Source organism: Chamaea fasciata, unplaced genomic scaffold (genome assembly GCF_029207755.1).
Source record: "Chamaea fasciata isolate MVZ Bird 193981 ecotype frontalis unplaced genomic scaffold, bChaFas1.0.hap1 SCAF_7, whole genome shotgun sequence".
Classification (NCBI taxonomy): domain Eukaryota; kingdom Metazoa; phylum Chordata; class Aves; order Passeriformes; family Sylviidae; genus Chamaea; species Chamaea fasciata.
In genome coordinates, this window is record NW_027094092.1 from 5598748 (window position 1) to 5620567 (window position 21820).

The 21820-nt window shown below is 43.3% G+C and overlaps 1 protein-coding gene across 1 annotated transcript in view; it reads left to right on the top strand.

Moving 5' to 3' along the window:
* Positions 1-11731: 11731 nt before the first annotated feature.
* LGR4 (leucine rich repeat containing G protein-coupled receptor 4) overlaps positions 11732-21820 on the top strand; it is a 78421-nt gene continuing 68332 nt past the window's right edge. Inside the window, exon 1 of the mRNA XM_066187287.1 lies at positions 11732-12288. Within this exon, the coding sequence (XP_066043384.1) occupies positions 12104-12288 (185 nt within the window). The 5' untranslated portion in view covers positions 11732-12103. The remainder of the gene's footprint in view (positions 12289-21820) is intronic.

Here is a 21820-nt window from a genome sequence, read left to right on the forward strand (position 1 = left end):
TTGTCTTCTAAAATCCTGATGAGAAGTTGGTTTCAGAGCAAAGTCTAGGTTGCAGTGTTCACTTTTACAGATGAATTGTCCCTAGTCTCGGGAGTCTAAGATGCCACACACGACAGAAGACATCTGAGATTCAGAAGTGGGCCTCAGGATAAAATTGACTGCTAGTTCTAATCGTAAAGAAAACCAGTAAAACTGCCTTTCAAAATAAGGTTAGAAATAATTTGAAGTTTTGATGTATTGCTGTTTTCTGTAGCTTTAGAGACACATTAGGTTTCGGGTGACAAAATCATGAAATGTAAAACAAGCTCTGTATCCGTCACCTTTGTTGGCTTTAATTGTGTGGTGGTTTGGGATTTTGGGGGGCTGGGGTGAGTAAATTGGGCATTTTATTGGTAAACAAAGGTTTAAAATAAGTCTGCACAGACACATGCTAATAATTTTTCCTACTTCCCCCTGCCCACCCCCCCACCCAAAAAAAAAAAACCAACAAAAAATCTTGTCACACATTGCAAGGCTTAAGGAACAAGAAACTGCATCTATTAGTGCCAAACTGAGCAGTCCTCAGATCTCTGTGTGACTTTTGTATCTGTTTCATTGTATCATTTGATGCATTGATAAATGTTTTCTAAAGAATAGCTTCTGTTAATATAAAAGCTGTGGAAAGATGGATTTATTCCAATATTGCTGTGTTCAGTCTTTTAATACCTTACATGGAAATGGTGCACTGTGGAGAAACAGTGATATTGGAACTGTTGTTCTCTACATCTAGAGTAAACTTCCATGCCGTGTTCCCTTCCCCACCCCAATTTTCTTAAACAGAATACTTTTATTTTCCTGTTTGATTGGTCTCATTTGATAGAATAAAATGCAAACATGGCTCTAAGTGTTACTCAGGGGTTTGTGTGAAGTTAGGGAAATTTTTTTTTTTTCCATAATAACCTGCTTTGGGCACTCAGACATACATTCTTTCATGTTTCTTTCTGATTTCTCCTTGGCTTTCTAGAAGATAGATCTGTAGAGGGGGGGAAATTAAAACAACCAAGCACCTCCCTCCCAACCACACCGAAAAGTCATCTTCCTGAACAATGCAAAACTGAGTCATCTAATTCTAAAAGTAAGTAAAACTACCTGTTCCTGGTTCTTATCTAATTGCAGCTCTGCTTCTCCTCCTGAGCAGTACAGTAGCATTGTCTGAATAAAATCTAATCGGTGCTGGCGACTAGATGGCTAACAGCAGGGAAATAAGCCATCAGGCCTTCCACCTACTTCAAGTGGCTGTAAGCAAAAGGCACAAGTTAGGAATTTGTTGCATTCCTGGCATTGCAGTGGCGTATAGAAGTCCTGGGTCGAGTTTGGGTTTGAAAATGCCCACTGTTTACTGAGCAGGTATTACCTTCCATTCTTGTAAATGACAGTGAAATACAATGGCCTACTTTGCCTTCCCCTGACATGACAAAAATATGGAAAACAAGCGTCAGAGGAGCCGAGCAGTGTCAGAAAGAGTAATTAAAATGCACACATAAAGGACACTGAGAACCATCTGAGGCTCAGGCATTTTTAGACTTTTCCTTATTGCAGAATGCTAAATTGGATTGTTGTGGACCTGCACCGTGCACCTTAGGCGTTGGTCGTCACACATAATCAGACAGACAAAATTCGAAGATAGTTTGGGGTCTTAATTTGAAAGACAGGTGTCTGCCAAGGAGAATGGAGAATATGATCCCCTTCCCTCCAAACTATTATAACTTTGAAGTCAAGGGGCTTTCAGGCAACACTATGGGAAAAGGACTAACAGTTCTTTACTAGTATGTACATGTACAATGCAGTTAACAAACAACAGCAGCAGCAACAACAAACAGAACCAGGCACGCAGTGACAGCATCTCTCAGCTGTCAGGCGCTTTCCCCTTTGGTGCAGTTCTGGTCACAGCCAGCAGGGGCGCTGGTGGCTCCCAGCTGGGCAGGCACGGTGACTCCCCCGCGGCGGCAGCAGGGGGCGCTGTGGTGCGAACCCTCTGTGCATTGTGGGTCATGGTGGGCGGGATGGAAATGGGGCTTCCTGTGCAAATCCCCAGGGGCAGCTGGGCACGGTGCCCTCCAGATGGTGACATGGGATGTGGCGGGAACCTCAGAGCAGCAGCTGGAATGGCAGGGACGAGGGAAATCCTGGAGTGGTAAAGCACTGGGGGATGTCCCGGCAGGCAGGGAGTGTGTGGCTCCAGTGCAGCAAAAACCCGGAGACGTGGCAGGGGCTGGGCAGCAGCAGCCTGGCTCCCAAACATGCCGGGAGAGGCTCCCTGGGAACGGGTAAGGGCTCCAGGGTTTCCCCTTGTTATAAATGTATATTATAAAGTTGGCTTTTTGCAAGATATGTGCTATATGATTAATAACGCTGTGGTAAAGATGTAAGTTTTTTATTTCTGTTATTAGTAAAGAAAATTAGGCATAGTGGTAGTAGTTGATACAGTACACTTAAACTGTCTGTTTGGTTGGGATAACATTCAGTGAACATGTAAAGAAGACCCTGCTATTGATATACCAACTATCAGCATCTACCATCTGAAGAAAGTATGGACCAAGGCCCAAACTGGAGGTGATAATAAGACACAGCCAAGAAACAGGCATGCTCTAAAAAGGCGGACCCAAGGAGGGGCCATGCAGGACAGTTCCTGGAATATGGAAACTAGTTTATGGAAAAAGATGAATATTCAACAGCTTGATACAATAGAAAGGGTATTTAAAGAATGACTTTGATATAGCAGGGTGTGGACTTGGCTAAATGCCAAGTCACCCGGCCGGCTGGACTTTGCTTTTTTTCTATCTCCTAATTTTCTTATTTTCTATTAAACCTATTTTTTTAATAAAAAATTACATAAAAACTGAACGATGTTTTTCACACCCTGAAGTACCCGAGCAGATGGTGAAGGTCCCTTTTTTTCCCGTGAGGTAGGGTGTTAATAAGGTGCCAGTTCAATGGCTGCTCTCACAAGCAGAGGTTCATACTCGACAGGAGAAACCAGCCAGGGCTGGCTCCAGGGAGAGAAGTGAATTCTCCTCCCAGAAAGCAGCAGGTCGACCATTCTCCTCTAGGAGCTGCGCCCAACCCCTTCCCCCAGCCCCAATCCTCGAGGTATCCCTGCCCCTCTGAGAGAAACCCTCAGGTAAGAGAAACCCTCAGTTAAGAGAAGCCCTCAGGTAAGAGAAGTGCAGCCAGGTGCACTCCCCCCCCACCCCCCCGCCCATGGCAACTCCTTTTCTCTCTCTTCAGCATAGGTCTTTATGGTTTCTTAGAAACAGATGGGGCAAAATTCCATGAGAGGAAGAAACAAAAGGAAAAATCCTAAACCCCAAGACTTGGTATCTGATAGATCAACTTGATGATACAACTTGATGATAAATCCTAATCAGTTAATGTGCTCCCCCTTCTTCCTATCAAGACACAAACAGGTTAAAATTAAGCTGGGATTCCTCACTCCAGTAATAAGGACTCTGCCAAAGCCTATTGAGTCAGTTGCCTTTTAATTATAATAATTTTTCAAAAGTACAATTTAAGGTCAATTCTACTGGAACTATGGCACCCATACATTAGTAATGTCTATATTCCTTCAAAATATGAATAAAAATACAAATTTTTGCACTGCTCCAGCATTTGGGAGACAAAGAACACCATAAAGCGTTAGACAGTGCTAAAGAATCGTGTACGAAAACCAAGCAAACACAACACTTCTGTTCACCTTTAAAGCTCCACGTGCAGGAAGAAATTGGTTTCACACAGTGACCTAGTGATTTCAGAGAATGTGCCAAAAAAACTTACCTGGTGTAGGTACAATGTGATTTGAAATCAGCACATTGCATCCAGGATGTTAGTGGGCTAGTTTATACTAATAGAAAATTCTTCCCAAAACTTAGGAGGTGTGCAGTCTTCATCACGATAATAAAAAGAAACAATTTGTTATCACTACACTGAAAATTGTTCATTACCAAATCACTGCAGTATGTTTGTTTCCTTATAAGATCCCCTATATTTCTTAATGTGTATTTCTTTTTCCAAAGCCTCTGAAGATAAGTTTACTTCTTTACATGAGTTGGTCCCCACTATAATTCTTTAAAATAAGGTTTAAATAGAATTCAGAGCTATGTATTCCTTAAGGTGATCCTCTGCATAGGCAGATTTCACCCTTGAAGCACTGCTTTGTTTATGTTTTTAGTCCCTGGTGTAAATTGATACATTGTGAAATGCCTTCGATTTTATACTGGTCAGCATTTTGGTGGCTTATAAAAAAATAATAGGTTGTGTGACTTAAAAAATGTGACTCTTATTGTTTCCTATGGAGGATCTCAGGGAAAGGGGTATGGACAGGGTGGGAGCTGCTCTGGGTGGCTCAACCCACTCAAGATGCTGCTGGAGAGCCCCTATCTGTGCCTGCCCACTCCCCATGCAAAGTGCTCTTCCTACTACTTCTCAGCTGGACACATATATTGAAATATACCATGAATAAAATATATATTGGTGGATATGGATGTTGCCTTTTCATGCATTGACTCTGTGACCAGGCTTGGCTTTGAGCTGCTCAGCTTTGTTGTTGTAGGTTTGTTTCTCTATATAAGTCTCAGTGGCTCTGTCTTCACTAAATTCCACATACTTCTTTGTAACCCCTTTCCTGTGAAGTATTTATTCAGCATATATAAACTGCCCCTGGTCATGAGCTGATTTTGTTTCGGTTACCTTTTGATTTGTCTTAATGTTTAAAGTATTTCACTCTACAATGTCTGTGGAAAATCTTTATTGTGCTGTGTTTCTAACGAATATTCTATAGAAGAAAATTTACCTTTAAATTATCTGCTTTTTAGCACCAAGCATTCCAATTTCTTTCAAATGAGGAAGGATTCATTAGCTCTTTCTAACTTAAAAATAGATTGAATTACTGCAAAGTGCCCACAAAGTAAAAGCGATGCTCAAATCTAAACCAGGAAGCAAGTGGTCAGAAGAGAGGAGAGGTTTCATCTGAAAGTAGGAGAAGCTCAAATTCTGGCTGATGAGTCACTGTCACAGGTTGCCCAGAGAAGCTGTGGCTGCCTGAGCCCTGGAAGGGTTCAAGGCCAGGTTGGATGGGGCTTGGAGCAACCTGGTCTAGTGGAAAGTGTCCCTGCCCATGGCAGGGGTATTGGAACTGGGTGATCTTTAAGGTGCCTTCCAACCCAAACCATTCTATGATCAGGCTGCCCGTCACTGCTCTGGGTTGGGTGGGTGTGGGAAGCAGGGGAAGGTGCCCAAGAAACAGAGACTTGATGATTTCTGCCTTAGGCCTACTTTTGTACAGTAAGACAGAGATGTTTTGTACAGTCTACTTACAGTGGAATGCCTCTAAAGTTGCAAAATATGAATTAAAGCTTGTTCTTTTATTGCAAAAACTTTTTAGTTAGAATACAGACTGACATGAATATTGGACCTGAAATTAATTTCCAGTAATTTTGTCCGAAATTGCTTTTTAATTCCTGTATAGCTACCTAATTTCAGCTGATGACTGGGCTATGGTGGCAAGATAAAATTAATTTCTTATGGTGCTATTATGGTGTCCCTCTTTTTCCAAGGGGAACACATGGCACTGGAGCAACTCCAGATTTAATTCTAGACAGCAGAACATCTGACACATCTAGGCTGAAAAAACCCAAACAAAAAAAAGAACAAAATAATAACAATAACAACCCTCCACACACACTTTTGTGAGCTGTCCTCTCTTTTGGCTTTGCTCTATCCAATTCACAGACGGTGTTGGAATAAACTGCCTGCAGTTGTTCTCTTTTAGCTATTCCTTCTCGCAGCCCAGCTCACTGCATTTCAGAGGCATCTTTTGGAATAATTGAGCAAGGATATAACCACCAGGCCAAACTGCAAAATACATCATGCTCTGGATCATCTAGGTAATGCATACACAGGAACAGGTGGTAGAGACAGTGTACCTTTGGAAGTTAAGCATTGTTTACATATAAAGGTAATATTTAATCATAAGCAATTTTAAAATTGATTTTCTTTCAGGTTTCTAGTTAATTTTTATATTTTTCCTTCACTCTCCATGTGCTGTTTCTAAACTATGGATCTTAGTGGTCTTTCTTGTCCTCATTAGTTTTTCTTGTTTTACAGAGGCATAAAGTAGATACTGGGAAACAAATTTTCTGGGCAAACTTTTGACCCTACTAAAATAATTTTTTTCCGGTAATTTTCTGAAGTTTTAAACTGTTTCTGTATTTCTGCTATACCAAGGTTTGGATCTTTACCTTCATTTTCTTAACAAAGCTTTGATCTTGGCTGAGCCTTTCTTTTGTCACTTGCTTCCTGAAGTGACTTTCAATTCTACTTCAACTGAGTAAAAGTTTCAGCCTTTTTTGTGGGAAGAAGTATACTTCCATTTTAAAGAGAACTTGCTTTGGAGGTGCAGATATTCCAGACTGTTCTTTTTCTACACACAGCAGCTCTGTGTCATGTTCTCCAGCATAACTTTAGTTTCCTTGTGTCGTGGCTCAATTCCAGTCAGCAACCAGCCAAACCCAGCACACTGTGTAACTAGAATCCAAGTGTTAATGGAATTTCCCAGAAGTATGGGGCTAAATAACAGCAGCAGCAGCAGCAGCTTTTGCACGATGCTTTTTCACAGTAAACATTGGTCCATTTCTAGTCTATTAGAGTGTAAAACTTATTTTTTATCACTAGACAGAGATAAAATTTAAAGTGTTCTAAACTGCATACATTTCTGTGTTTCCATATGCGTACTAAACTGGGTCTGGGCAATCCTTAGGGAGGGGAACAGCCCTTGGGGCACATCCTCCCACATTAGCATTTCTGCTAATGGAGGACAATTTCAGTGTGTGAAACCAGTGGTGGTGGAAACCAGGGATGAACCAGCTCACCTTGCAGGACTAACACACTGACTGCATTTTTACCCCAATTTATAAATTAAAACCTCCATGCAAATCCCATTTTTGTTCTATAAAGTCTAATAAGTTCTTAAAAGAAAGCAAAGTTTTTATCATGACTATGATCTTTACATTCCCACCCACCTGCCATTCTCTCATGGCACAGCTCTAGTCCTCAAGGAGTTCTGATGCTCCAGTCTACCTTCACTTTGTATTTATTTTTGTGTCTGTTATAAAATGTTTTAAGAGAGGTTCCTGAAATTGCTTGTTGTTAGTTGTACCTGTTTCAAAGTTATAGAACGGGGAATTGTTATAAAACGTTTCAAGAGGGGTTTCTGTAATCGTTTGTTGTTAGTTGTATCTGTTTTAAAGTTATAGAAGGGGGAATTGTTATAAAACGTTTCAAGAGGGGTTTCTGTAATCGTTTGTTGTTAGTTGTATCTATTTTAAAGTTATAGAAGGGGGAATTGTTATAAAACGTTTCAGGGGGGTTTCTGTAATAAGTTGCTGTGACACTGTAGGGGTGTAAAGTGCCATGTAACAAGGAAAGGGGGAAAAGATGTAGTTCACACGGGTTACATCACTGTGAACCGTGACTGGTGGACGTGAAAGACCAATCACTTGATGCCTTGGGAAACGGTTGGTCAGGAGTGACCAATCAGAGCCCTGACAACTAACCAATCAGGAAAAGGATCCAAAATGCACCAATCAGGAGGAACCAATGAGGATAAAAGGGACTGTCAGACGGTGGGGGAGGTTCTTCTTTGAAACCTTGAGGGTCTGAAGGAGTGCCCAGTGTGGTGTCACACTGTTGTTGGATTTCTGACTTGCTGAGAGGAACCTGGGCTTATCCTGGGGTTCCGCTCCCAGTAGTCAGTTACAGTTAAATAAACGACTGCCTTTTTTTTTAATCCAAGTCCAAGCCTCGTTTATAGCAAGTCTGTGCTTCAGGTCTGCATACTCTTCCACATCAAACTCCCATTAAATCCAAATGAATTCATGTCTCTGAAGTGGGATTTTTGTCAGAAACAGGTACGTTGCTGGACGGTTTTGTGGCAATAGAAGAAAAAATCCAGTGTCCATACTTTTGTGTTTTTCCCCTGTATCTCAAGTTTTCCTAATACCTTTTAACCAAATGTCTGACAAATTTTCAAAACCATGTGTCTACACATCAGGCACTAATTCCTGAAGGTCTTGCACAGTGATAGATCAGTTTATGGTGCTTCTCATTTTCCCTGAAGAACAGAGAATAGTTTCTCCACAGCTCAACCAAAATGAGCTAGTTTTATCTCTTTTTTTTTAATTGACTTGATAGTTTGACCCTCATCTTCTTTACCTGGTTTAAAGCACACCTCAAGATTTTTCTTAATTAAAGATTAAGATTTTCTTTATTAAAGAAGCTAATTGCTGCCTTATACTGTATTTTGGGGAATGCTTCTTGGAATTTGTGATATTAAGGATTGCTTCAGACTAGATTTTTAAACTACAGAAATTTCAAAATCCATTGTATAATTTTTAGTTAAATAGGTAATTTAGTAAAAATATGGCCATATTTTTTTCAGCTTAAGAACATCTTAGCATGTAGATGTTTGTTACATAAATAAACCAGCTTCACAGAAAATGTTAGTGTTTTATTTATGAAGGAAAATAAAATCAACAAATGCCTGCAAGCATCTGCCTAAGCAGAAAGTGAGAGAAATGAGAATTGTTGATGGAGAGGAGAGAGCAGTGATCCATCAGTACCAGCAAGGGAGAGGCAGAGGCTGAAAAACTAAGCAAAGTATTAATTTGCCAGGACAGGCTACAGACTAACTGGAAGCAGCAAAGCAGTATTGACTGGATAAAAAGGGGAAGTGGATTGCTCCTAGGGCAAGAGTTTCAAATATGGAGACTTCAGAGAATTGCACTAAGGAAAAAAAAAATTGAAGTGATGTTGATAAACAGAAAGATTGAAATCAGACAAAGATTGAGAGGAAAAGCTAGACTATTCCAGCATTTCAAAGCATGCAGGAAAAACAAAACAAAACAACATAACAAAACACAAGCAACAACAACAAAAAAACCAAACAAAAAAAAACCACCTCTGCTATTCTGCTTTTACTAAAGACCTTTTGTCCTTTTGTCCAGAGAACTTCTGGGGGCATTATAGGGTACCATCGCTGCTGTATTAAGTAACCTCCATGCTACCCTACTATTTGTCTTCCAAAATCCAAGCAGGCACTGAGGGCCATTTCTGCTCCCATTATCTTTGGTTATTGAAGTGAGACTATTTGCAGAGTGAGTATAAGCGCTTTGTTATTTTTCTTTGCCAGTAGTAGAAGAAAAAGGTCACTTTTTCTTATGGGGATTAGTTTGGATCTGTTTTGTTGAAGTAAGTTGAGAGAGCTCCTTTAAATTTTTTTCCTCTTCTATTCTGGTTGCTGGTCCTCCACTGCTATCCCTGAGCACAGGCACAGAAAGTGACATGAATGCATGGTGTCTTTGACCCTGACATTTCTTAAAACAAACATGGCTTTGACAACAGCATTTCCCTTCCAACATCAGCCTGGGAGGACAAAAGATAACCATATGTGTCTGTACTTTTACAGCAAAATTTTAGCATACATTGGTAGATTCAGCTTTTAAAGCTTCATATTTCTCACAAGGCACAAGACAAGCACATAGCCTGTTACTAAAATGACCTTACTTTTTCACTGATAAGTGATGATGTTCATATAAAACCAGTGCATCAGGAACAGGATTCCTAAATGCAAGAAAATAACGGGGTTTTTTTCAACTAGATAAAAGAATATTAACACTTTTAGAAGGGAGTTAAAAGTTGAAAAATGATAAGGAGAAATGTAGGAAATGGAGGTGGTGGTGGCTGGAGGATCTGTATTTCTGAGGTCCTCACTCTGTACTCTACTTTCTTGGGCACAGATGATTTTAGATCTTAAGGTCTCCACTATTTACATGCCTGATTTTTAATTTTCGCCAAGCAACCCTTTTTAAAGCAAAGACTTTTGCTTTTTTCCCCCCACTTCAGTCAGCTCAAAAAAGGTGTGATTAGCACAGACCTCAGCCCCTCATGGGGTCTCCTCTGGGATGTCAGTGTTGTTACAGGCAGTCGTTGGAACATGAAGTCCAAGGTATGAGCTACTCAACTCGTGGCTGACCAGCACATGACAAGAGCACCAGCGCCAGGCCAGGGTTGCCTCAACACTGTCTCTTCACTGTGTGTCTGCTGCAAGCAGGCCTGCCTCAGCCCTGACCTGTTTGCCTTACCACGTATTTGCAGGTATTCAGAATTTTTCATACACAATTGCAGGAACTTGAGGTAACTGCTACCAGGCCATGTGACACCCTTGCACAGTTGCTTTTACATTGGATTTAAGGGTTCAGTCACCACTGCAAATCTGCTCCTGGCTTTAGGGAAGTTGGCGGAGCTCTGTGTATACACGGCGGTGTGGTTCATCCCATTTCCCTGCTGTGGCAGAGGCAGATTGTCAGCCACTGACCACTTCCTGTGCTTCTCCGTCATTCATCTACAGAATGGACAGAAGGGTACCTGCCTACCTGCGTGGGTCTGTAGTGGGCTCTGTGGGTGTTTGTGCCGTGTGGGTTGGGCTGCACAGACACCTGCCTGGGTGTGACAGGCTGTGCCAGCAGTGCAGCTGGGCAGGCAACTCCCCAGGCAAGCTCAGAGCATCCAAACAAAACATGCAAAATAGGTGGGATGGGTGTGCACCAGGACAAGATCCGGTGACTTTGCTGTGCTTTCTTCAGCCAGATCTATTCGCTCAGAGCCTCTTATGGGAGTCTGGACTACAGCGAGCCAAGTGAGAGCTCCCAACTGGTTACCCAAGTACTGCTGTGACATCCCCAGTGACATATGGTGATTGCGTGGAGCATGGTGCATGAGTGAGCTAAACTCATGCACCAGGCTTATTCCTGGTGGTGTCTGCAGGTCAGAACCATCCAAAAGAAAACATAAAGAAAAAAAAAAATAGATGATGGAGGGCACTAATGACAAGAATAGATAGGGTTTCAGTTTTGTTTAGTACTCTTTTTAAGGTAGGTAGGAGAAAAAGACCCAGACTGGCACAGGTTTGGTTGCCATGTCTGAGTTGTACAAAAGCCAGGTACCACGGCAGTGTTTTGTGTGGGAAGGAAACAGCTCTTTCAAAGCAAACCGGTTTTGAGGAGAGCTTGTGCTGCAGTCACTGCTGCTTTGGCAACAGGAGTGTGAAATGCTTTTCTGTCCCTGAGGCAGAAGGACGGCAATGGCCCCTGTGCTCATTCCCAGGGGGTGGATGTGCCGTGCCAGCTGGAATCCTCAAGTACCGGACCCCGAGCGGGGATGCCTTTATGTCCTCCCGCTGCATTGTTGGGGCCTTGTTGGGACCGGTGCCTGCCGGCTGCGGGGGGATGCGGGCCCAGGCGCTCGCACGCTCCTGACGCGGCAATGCTGTAGCTGGAAATGGTGTCCTGCCGTCACGGGGCCCGGCGCTTCTCCATTCACAGGCCAGCCTGGCCCCGGTGCCGCGGCTGCTCGGTTCATTCGGTCACGTTCCCGTGGGCACCGGGACGAGGGGCCCGGGCACGCCGGTGGTCCCGGCGCCGTGCGGGGAGCGGCGCCGGGGGTGCGGCGGAGGAGGAGGGATGGCCCCGCCCCCGGCCCCGCCCATCGCGCCCGTTGGTCACGCCCGAGCTCTGTTCTGCATGTTCCCCACCCCGCTCCAGCTCTGCACCAATGGGAGCGCGGGCGCGGCTGCTTCATTAGCATACGCACCTCTGCCCTGGGCGCGGAGCCGCCGCGGCTGCGGGACCGAGGTCCGGGAGGGGCGGGCACGTCCAGCGAGCCGCGGCCGCCGAGGGACCGGGGCGCACGGCCCGGCGCCGCCACGGCCTCCCCGTCGCGCTGCCTGCGGGGCTGAGATGAGCGGTGGCGAGCAGCGCTGCGGGCTGTGCACGGGGCAGGCGGGCGGCGGAGGGCTGACTTCCCGCTAAGGCAGCCCCAGAGCCGCGCCGGACGGAGGAGCCTCTTTATTTTGGTTTTTTTTTTTTTTTTTTTTTTTGGTCGTTGTTGTTTTTGGTGGGTTTTATACGTTTTCCCGGCAGCCGGCCAGGCTCGGTACGCGGAGGGCGCCAGGGGAGAGCCGCAGGCCGAGCCGAGCCGGGCCGGGGGGGCTGGGCGGCCGGCGAGGTCGGCGATGCGGTGCCTCGCTCTGCTTGGCCTCGTCGCCTGGGGCCTGGGGAGCTGGGCCAGACACAGCGGCGGAGCGTCACCCCCGCCCTGCCCGGCCCCTTGCAGCTGCGACGGCGACCGCGGCGTGGACTGCTCCGGGCGGGGGCTTGCGGCCGTGCCTCCGGGACTCAGCGCTTTCACGCACGCCCTGTGAGTCGTGGCGCGGACCGGGCTGGGGACGGGCGGGCAGGTAGCCGCGGCGGGGAGGTACCTGCGGCGGGTACCGCCGACAATTGTGTGTGTGTGGCTGTTGTTGCTGCGGGTCTAACGCGGCCGACTCCCGGGCCGCCGCGCTCCCCCGGCCGAGCCCGCGGTGGGGCCTCGGGCCGCACGCAGGGCCCGGCGCCGCTGGGGCAGGTGAGCTCGGCAGGGCCTGAAGCGGCACGCCGGGGCTCCGGTGGGCGGACGTGAGCCGAGGGGATCGGCCTTGAAGGTTTAAAAGGCTGGGAGGAAGCTGCTCGGCTCTTGTGGCAGCGAAAGGGGAGGATCTGGAGGGGTTCGGTGGGGCCCGAGTCGATCCCGGTGCCGTCCTGAGCCGGGGGGGAGCTGCTGCCCTCACATGTATGCCTCAGCGTGACGTCCTCGCCCTGGATCGCCTTTCTCCGAGTTTTTCTCTAGAAACCAGTTGCCAGGCTAGCCAGTTTCCTCTCAAAAGTTAAGGTATTTTCAGTCCGAAGGACGCATAACTCTGGTTAAATACGGTCCCTTCGCTTTTACAAAATCATCGCTATGGTAAAGCACAGGGGAACCTTGGAAAAAACCAGCATAACCAGACATCGAAGGTTTATCGAGTTTCGCTGGTGAATGAAGAAAAACATAAACTCTTAAAACATTGTATCCTGTATTCCATGATAGTGTTGTAAAGCAGGCAGAAACTGGTAGATCTTGTGTGGAGTTTTGGTGACTTTATTAATAAAATTTTAATTGAGGAATGAGTACTGTTGTGTAGAGACATGACGGAGGAGGGATTTGCAGCTTTCAATACGGTAGCTTTGCTAATCCACAAACCTGTTAAGTTTCACAATAAAACCTGTCAGTCTTGCCCCACTTCTCAGCGCGGATTTCACAGGGTGGAGCAAGGTCTAGTATGGGCCAGTGGTCAAGTCTGGTATTACTAAAGCTTTGTCGTGTTTACAACATACAATACAGCACACTACGGCAAATGATGGTGCGTTGTTTCACATTGGTATTGTATTGCTCTTTTGTCAGAAAACAGCAGTGGTGTGTGCCTTCGAAAATTGCACTTCTTTTCTTTCTCTTTGTTTGCCTACGCTTAATATGCGAAGGGAGTCTGATTCTTAGTTAATGGATGTTTAGTTTACTGAGGAGGTTTCCAATTTGTCCTACACATTTGGATTGTGTCTTTTAATTGTTCAGGCTGGGTGGAGAAAGGTTACTGGGCCTTTTTTTTATGTGGTGTTCGGTGAATGGTAGAAGTTGCAGGTCTCAGCTGTTACCTGTGCTTAAATATTTTGTCCCTTTTTTTTGTGCTCGTGAGGTATTAAGTGGGACCTCACTTTGTGGTGTTTTTCCTGTGGCAGGAATTGTGGTTTCTTGAGTGTTTGGGGTAGGGAGTTTGATGCTGCCATCATGAACCCTTGGACTTACTGCTAAACAGTCTTCTCTTTCCTCCACTGATAAAACAGGGAAGTTTCCCAAATTAATAAAGTGCTTGAAGTCTCTCTGATAAAAGCTGCATTTAAGCATAAGATTTTATGGCTCCTGCATTGTCTGGCTGTCTTACAAAATGGACTGGTACATCTGAGTGCCTGCAAAACGACGTAAGTTGTCTGATGGGCACAAGTTGCAGTAGCCAACACCCATTAGAGATAAGGCTGCCGAAGAGTTTCAGTTTATAAGTTTCTCTTTACTGTGCAGGTAAATTTCACATACAATGTGACTCGGCAAAAGTGAGAGGAGACCTGCACAGACTTCAGTGTGCTTCGGAATGAGTTTTGTAACTTCTGATTTTATGCTCTTTGAACTTGAGAAGAATCTGTCTGGTGCTGTGGCAGTGGAGGATACTCTTGATCCCTGTTTGTGTATAGTTCCTGCTTCCTTATTTACAGAAGGAAAAAAAAATTGATGACTTCTTGGTACTTCTGAGCTTAACTAGTCTCTCTTGTGGTGAGGCCACTAGAAGTTCGGGGTATGTAGAAGACAGTTTTGGAGACAGTAAAAAAACTCACTTCTGACCTGCTTGACCTGGACAATGTATAGTTTTGCCAGAGATGTTGAGTTGGTTAGTGTGGAAGAAGACACGAAAATAAAATCACACTCCGATGTGGCGTGTTTGTCTCATGGCAAAGCACCTTAGCTATGTGAAGAGAAGAAAACTTTTCCTGTGCTCTATGTCAGGCACCTTAATGATGTCAGGAAAGCCCCTTAGCATTGCTACAGGGCTGGTTTTTGTTTATGGCCATGGCAGCAGAGAGCCTCTAGCATAGAGAGGATGGCTGAAAGGATGTTACAGGTGATGTTCTGTGATACTAAAGCAAAGGTGTGCCTAGATTTTTGCTTTGGCCATGAGAGAGCAACTGAAGAAAAGTTGCTCACAATTAAAGCTGGCAGTGAATGAGTTCCAAGGCCGTTGAGAATTATGTAAGGAATCTGGTATTTAATTTTTACTAGTTCTGTTTTCCTGAAGCCTTAATTTCTTTGTATTAATTCTAATCATTTAGCCTAACTTCCCAGGTGCTGCCATGAATGGTCAGGCAGGGGTTTCTGTAGAGCCTTGAAGGCATATCCTTACGGAATACCCTTCACATGCCTTATTTCTGTTTATTCAGCTCTTGACTGATCCCCTGCTCGTCTCTTGCTTACTGTGGGGGCTTGAAAGCAGGGAGAGAGGGGCTGGTGTGATAGTGGGGGGTTATGTGATTGCCAAAGTATGGTGAGGTCCCTTGAGGGTGATTCTGTCAGACCGAGCAGCTTGAAAAGACGGAGTATCTGGTCACTGCTTTTGAGTCATTGGTGTACTTTGAGAGATGGGATTTGAGTAAAGCTTTCCCAGCTGCCGTCATCTCAGTGAGGAGATTATTAGGAGATGTACAAATCCTCAGAAAAGGGCGGGTGACAGCACTAGATGGGAACTTTCTGAGATGGATGGGATGGATGGGGTGGAACTCAGAGGGAGCTGGGATGACATGACCAAGGATAATTGCTTGATACTTTTACTGTAGGCAACCGTTTGTTCTGTATAATTTAGGTAGGTGTTTATGTAACTCCTAATTAGCATCTGCCAGTTTTTCTGTTTATGAAGGTTCAGTTTGCTTGGTTTCAAAATAACTGTTGTCTGTGCAAGTGGTGCCTGTGCTAGAATATAAAAATGAGTTTTTTCAATGCTGTGTGCTCCTTGTTTTTGCTGTGATGTTTCACATGCCATGTTCTAGAAAACTTCATGCTAGCGAGAGGGAATTGTGGTAAGGCATACATGTGCTTGTGCTTCTCATGCATGTCAGTTTGAGAGCTCAAATTCCAGTTTGGAGGGTTTAATACTTGTAGGAGTCTTGTGCAGGAGATTAAAAGCAAGTAATTCTAGATAATTACTTTTGGAGAGATTTTCCGTGGGCCTAGCTGACTTAAGTCTTCCCTGACAACCTTGAGAAATATAGCCCCTTCTCGGTGCCTGCTATTGTATTTTAGGCACCTGGAGTAAGAAAACAATACAGATAGTTTTCATTCTAGTGCTTCTTGCGTGTGTTTTCAGGGAAGGGTAAAGTCCCTTGCTTTGATTTTACTTTCTCTGAGTTGTGAAAGGCGGGGAGCTCTGGCTGCCCTAGACTAGGGGATAGACCTTCTGGATTAAATTGTCATCTTGGTCTTTTGGGTTTTATTGCTCATTTAACCTAACAGTGCTTTATTTATGTGTGCTGTTACACACTAGCTTTGTGAGATCGAGATGTGGCAGTTGAGATCCTTTTTTCACATGTTTTTTACCACAAGTTGTTTCAGTAATCCCAGAGAGTTGGCGATCTGTATTTTGGTGTGCATGCTATCTGGAAGTACCTACAAGGTGTCACGACTGAGATACCTCCCTCTATTTATGTATAAATGGCAAAATGATGTGGTTCTGTTTGAACTGAGTAGAGCTTGCCCTTTTTTTTTTTTTTTTGCCTTTTTATCTATCACTGTTATTTTTTTGTAGAATGGTGATAAAATGTAGTAGGGAGATGTGAGGTGTCTTGTTCTGATACATCTGGTACAAAGATAGAGATATTTAGTGTACTGCTATGGTCAGATGTCTAAATATAGTAAGGACCTAGCTGAGTTTTGTTAATGCTCTCTGGTAGAGTTGTTATGGTGAAAAGTGAAGATGTCCAGATGTGACCTTGAGTCTGGAAAATGTAGCATAATTGCAATCCTCCTGAGATGGAAAAGCCTTATTTAATTAGAAGTTTGCAGGTTTTACAGGTAAAGCATTTAGTTTTTTACTTGCCTGTGCTGCATACGGTGATGTGATGGCAAGTAATAATTCCATACTTCTTTTACAAAGACACGGTCATGTCATTTCAGTTTGAATATTCCCACAAGTCTGCAGAAATGTTGTTACATTTGTACAGGCCCATGAAATCCCACAGAGAGGGGGAGTATTTCAGTTTGATGAACATTCAGTGATTCCAGCAACAGTCTTTCCAGCATATATCACCCAAGGACTGGAGTCTTTATCTTCATTTTAAGCCGGCCAATTTACCTGTCAGTCTTGTAAAAAAGTAGATGCTTTTAGATAATGTACACAAAGTGAAGCTATTGATGTTTCAGAGTTTTATTAAATATTTTTGCCTTTTTTATGTTTTTGTTGGTATCAAATTTGGTGTTTTCCTCTACCTTTTATCCCTCCTCCCAAACCCCCAGTTCTGCCACAGCATGTAATTCTCAGGTGTTTGGCATTTATTTTGTACACTAAGCTCATTCGTATCAGCAATATGTCATTGTTTGATGCTTACTGGCAGAGGCTTGTAAGTGTGATTTTGGGAAATAAATACTAAGATAAGTCTGCAGCATGGAATAAAGTTGGACTTAAGTGTAAGCAAGTTTATGCTAGTAAATAATTACCATTTCAATTCTTGAGGGGAATTTGCTAGTAACTATGTACTTGAGAGGGGAAAATATGGAAGCTGTAATATAAGGACTAAAAAACAAAACAAAGCTAAAAAAAACCTCCTCTGCGAGGATCTTTGTTTGTTTTGTATTCTACATCTAAGCCGGCAATTTTTGCAGAACACAAGCTCTTATTTACCCAGAGAAAATTACTGGCCTAGATTTCCGAAGGGCTGAGCACCCATATCACATTTTAGAGGGCATGGTAGCTGTGGGGCTCTGGCAGGATCTCTGAATGTCACCGATCTTCCTCTCAGCTGCCTTTTCCTAAGAGCTTTGTTCCTAAAGCCTCATTTTGGGAATGGGTAGGAGCTGATGTTCTGTTTGTGTTCTGGGGGAATTGCCAGCAGGCCAGGTTTGCCTGCTCCTTGTTACACAAACAAGCAAGGGAGTGAAATGGATGGGACAGGTTCACTTCAGCAAGGCTGCATGAAACTTCATGGCCAGCAGTTACTCTGTTAAGGGGTGAATATATTTCAGGCAGCAGCTGTGTGCTGCCAAACTGTGTTTTTGTGTCTCTTTATGGAAGAAGCAGAAAGTCAAAAATAGCTTGAGGAAGAATCAGAGAGATTTGTCTGTTCCTAGCAATCGGAGACCAAGGTAGGAGAAGGTACATAAGAGCAGAAGCAGCCATTCATATTTGAAGAAACTTGTAAAATGAAGCAACAGAGTTTTAAATGTTACAAGACCTTTGCTTACAGAGATACCAACAGTATGTCGTGGATTAGAGGTCCCTGGCCATCCTCTCCACCAGGTAGATTCACCATCTGCTTCAACAGTGAGCTAGGATTTTGCTGCAGAGAAATCCTCTTCTGTAGGTTTTCATATCTGCCTTCCAGGTACTTTTGCAATTTCTGATAAGATGTTCTCAAACTGGTTTGAAAAGAGATTCCTGGTCATGTGATGTTGGTTCTCAATGCACTCCCACCACGAGCTTGCCCTGCACCACCCTGCTGAAAATGTGAGGTAGCTGTTGATACTTCCTTTGCTGATAGGTGGGCAGCTGGTTTTGTTGGTGTGGAATTGTGTGCAGTGATGGTTGTCACGGGAGCTCGCACAGAGGAGAGGAAGATCTTGGTGCCACTATATAAATGCTGTCCTCACTACAAATATGTCTGAGAGCTTTTCTTTCAAAATCCAGTCTAGATTCATTCACTTTTGTTCCAAATAAAGCTGGTATGTCCAAATTGGAAACATGCAGCAGCAGATGAAAGGGTACCTGGAAAGTATAATTAAATAATGAGAAAATGGCCCGTGATGTACCTGCAAAACAGTTGACCTTTTGGCCTTTTTTTTTTTTTAAGTGCTAAGTTCCTGCTCCTGTCAGTGAGATTCGCTGGAGCTGAGTTTCCAATATTTTCAAGTCATATGTCGTTTGTTTTAAAATACATACTTGACATAGCAGAATGCATTTTATTTTACTCTTGAATTATTTAACTGTTACAGGACTGTGACAAGGTCAGCACTTTCCACTTCCCAGAAATATACTTCTGTTGCTGAAGGAGTCAGGGAAATCTGTATTTCAGCTTCACCACGAATTTGAAGGCACAATGATATTATCCATCTCTTACAAAACCACAGAGGGGACTGTAGTGACCTCAGTTTAAAGTTGGTGTCTGAAAACTTCTGTTGAAGTTGAATGGGTAATAGCCAACTGATGGCATTGTGCATGATAACATGTTTTTAAAAACACAAACAGCTGTTTTTGAACAGGTGATGTTGATATATATTCCCTGGTGGACTGTGATCTGACACCCGTGAGGGATATGTTAGATTTTGGGAAATAAGAATATCACTTGAGGAATTTTTATCAGCCTCTTTTTCCTCGTGTATTTTTTATATTTGCTATTCACTGAGTTAAAAGGAAGTCATATTTTTCCTTTATGGCCTGTTCCAGTCATACAGTGTTTTGGACTTAGCAAAACTTTGGCTGAGTTTTGAATACTTCCTTTTAAACCTACTAAAAGGTATATTATTAAATAAATTTTGTCTCATTTGATGTCTTCTCAAAGGAAGAATGGTCTCCATAGCATGGCAGAAATAAAAGTTAATTCCTTAGGTTTCCTTTGTGTATTTTTTGCATTTATATCTAATGAGTGCAATTCATTAAGGATACATAAGAAGTAATGAATGTGTGAAAGATAAGAATGATATCTTCTTAAGTGAAAAAAGTTTCTTGTGTTTCTCAAGTCATAGCAGTTTTAAATGTATTCAGATGTTGGTTGGTATAATGTCAGATAACTCTAAAATATCTAAGATTTGTTGCTGAAATTTGATGTTTAGTGTGCCTCAGTACTGGGGTTTTATGTTGGTGTTCAAATCTAATATTGATAAATGCATGTAACTGAAAATCTTTGTTTGTAACTTGGTCACCTTTAGGTAATTGAGACAGTGGTTAGTGACTTTTGACAACTCTCAGCCTCAAGATTTTGCCCAGTAAAGATACACTTGAAGTGATTTCTGAGTCTGAATTTTTTTCCTTTCGTTTTTCATCTAAAATAAAAATTAAAGTTTAAGATTGTGAAAGCTAACTTCTTCCTTAGGATTAGGAAAATTGTTGCAAAAACTAGGAACACCATCACTTTTTTTTTTCCCCAAATGTATTAACTAATTCCTGCACGCTTTGTATTAAAAATGAAGGAGGACCCTCCAGTCATTATGCTCTGAAAGACAGGATTGAAGTTGCACAGAAGTTTGTCTCTGGGGCAGAAAAAAATGATCACCTGTCCAAGAGAGCAAATGCTAATTATTTATGTTGAAAAAGAACCACCAAAATGAAGACAAATCCAGGGTCAGGTGAAGTTGTTGAGAGGACGGTGGGGAGCACCCTCGGAAGTCAAGTCCTTGGAGAGTAAACAGCTGTCTTTGCAGCTCTCATTTGAGGATTTTCTTATTAAAATATGAAAGCTTTTTTTTTTCTTTTAAAGTGATGTGCCTCCTCCTTTTCTCTCTCCAACCAATTGTGGTGAAATGCTAGGTCTTGCAAGGACTTTTTTCACCCTAGAACTTTTTAGCAAATGTTTCTGAACTTCGGTTACGCGATTAGTAGTGAATCATAAATGGATGTGCAGTTTCAGAGGTACGCAGGGAAGGTCCAGACCTGTTTAATTTTAGCTTTATAAAGCCACAGACACAGTTGTGTATTTTATAAGGCTTCTCTCTGAAAATGTGTTTTAATTTGGGAGTTTTACCATTACCTTCTTGACATCTGCATAGTTACAGATGAACAGCCTGACCCAGTGCCCCAGTGGGGAGAGCAGCATGGCTGTGCTTTCAATAGGTATGTCACTGGCAATGGAAACATGGAATATTTCATTCCCGTCTTTGAAAGCGATGTGCAGGGGGCTGCAGACTTCACGGTTGATTGGCAAGCTAGCCATAAGGTTTGCTGTGAGCAATCAAAATGCACTTGCTGAAGATGTCGTGCTTTGCCTGGCACTGTTTTGTGATGGCACAAGAACTTCAGATGTAGAACAACGCTGTTTTGGCACTGCAGTAATGCAATGTATTGCAAATGTATTGCAGAGACCATGCAGTACTGTTGACTGTGGGTAGGTTCCATTCTTTTGTATGTGGTACTATACAGTGGTTTTTTCTCAACCATTTGGGCACTGTGGTGATTGGTGTTCAGTGGATGCAAAAGGCATGAGCACAGATAGGAGTCCTGCTGGGATGTACCTGGGGTTGTTTTCTCCTGTAGCCATTGCTTCCCCTTTCAGAGCATAAAATGGCACCCATCGTTCCCTGCTATCCAAACAGGACATATAGCAGTGTGGTAGCTTGTAAAGTGAGATTTTGTTTTTCCTGCAGGTTTTAGGATTGTGGCAGAAAAGCAGGACTGTTTGTTCCTGTTGCTGGAGGAGGAGATGGTGCAAGTCAGGAAAGGATATTTGGGGAAGCTTGCTGCTCCTTGTCTGTCAGAAGGAGTCAGTGGTCTATAGTGTCAGTCCTTTCTTTGTTACTAGAATTTGATATACGGGGTATCCTGACTGTCCTTTTTAAAATTTTGTCTCATGTTATTTTAAAAATAACTCTTGCTTGCCAAGTTTCCTTGCTGTTTTCTAAATGCTGATCCAGATTAGTAGCAGACACAGTTTGTTCATCTGGGAATGTGAAGAGTCTGTGAAACGTGTGACTTTGGAGTGCAGGCCTCTCTCTCTCTCTCTGGTGCAGTGGGTCATTCTGTCTGGAAACATGCCTGGTGTTTTTTACATGGCAGGACTGGTGGATCTGACCTTCACTCATGCATGCAGAAGCTGTGAAGAGGTTTTCATCTTTTTCAGGTGCTATGGTTGGAAATCCTAGGAATATGTTGGGTTTTTTTTACTAGGGGAAACCTTTCCCAGACTGGGGGACATACCTGTAGTAGTACACTCAGCAGTTCTGTGAGCTGCTCCTGTAAATTAGTCCTTTAACCTACTGAAAGGGGCCCTGCACTGTTTGGAAGCTGGTTGCCAGACTTACACGTTCTTTAAGGGAATTTTGCAAAGCCATTGTCAGCAGCAACCTACATATTTCTTGTTCATCTCCTTTATTTACAGTTTCACCCAAAGTAGCTGCTCTCTTGAGACATGAATTGCTC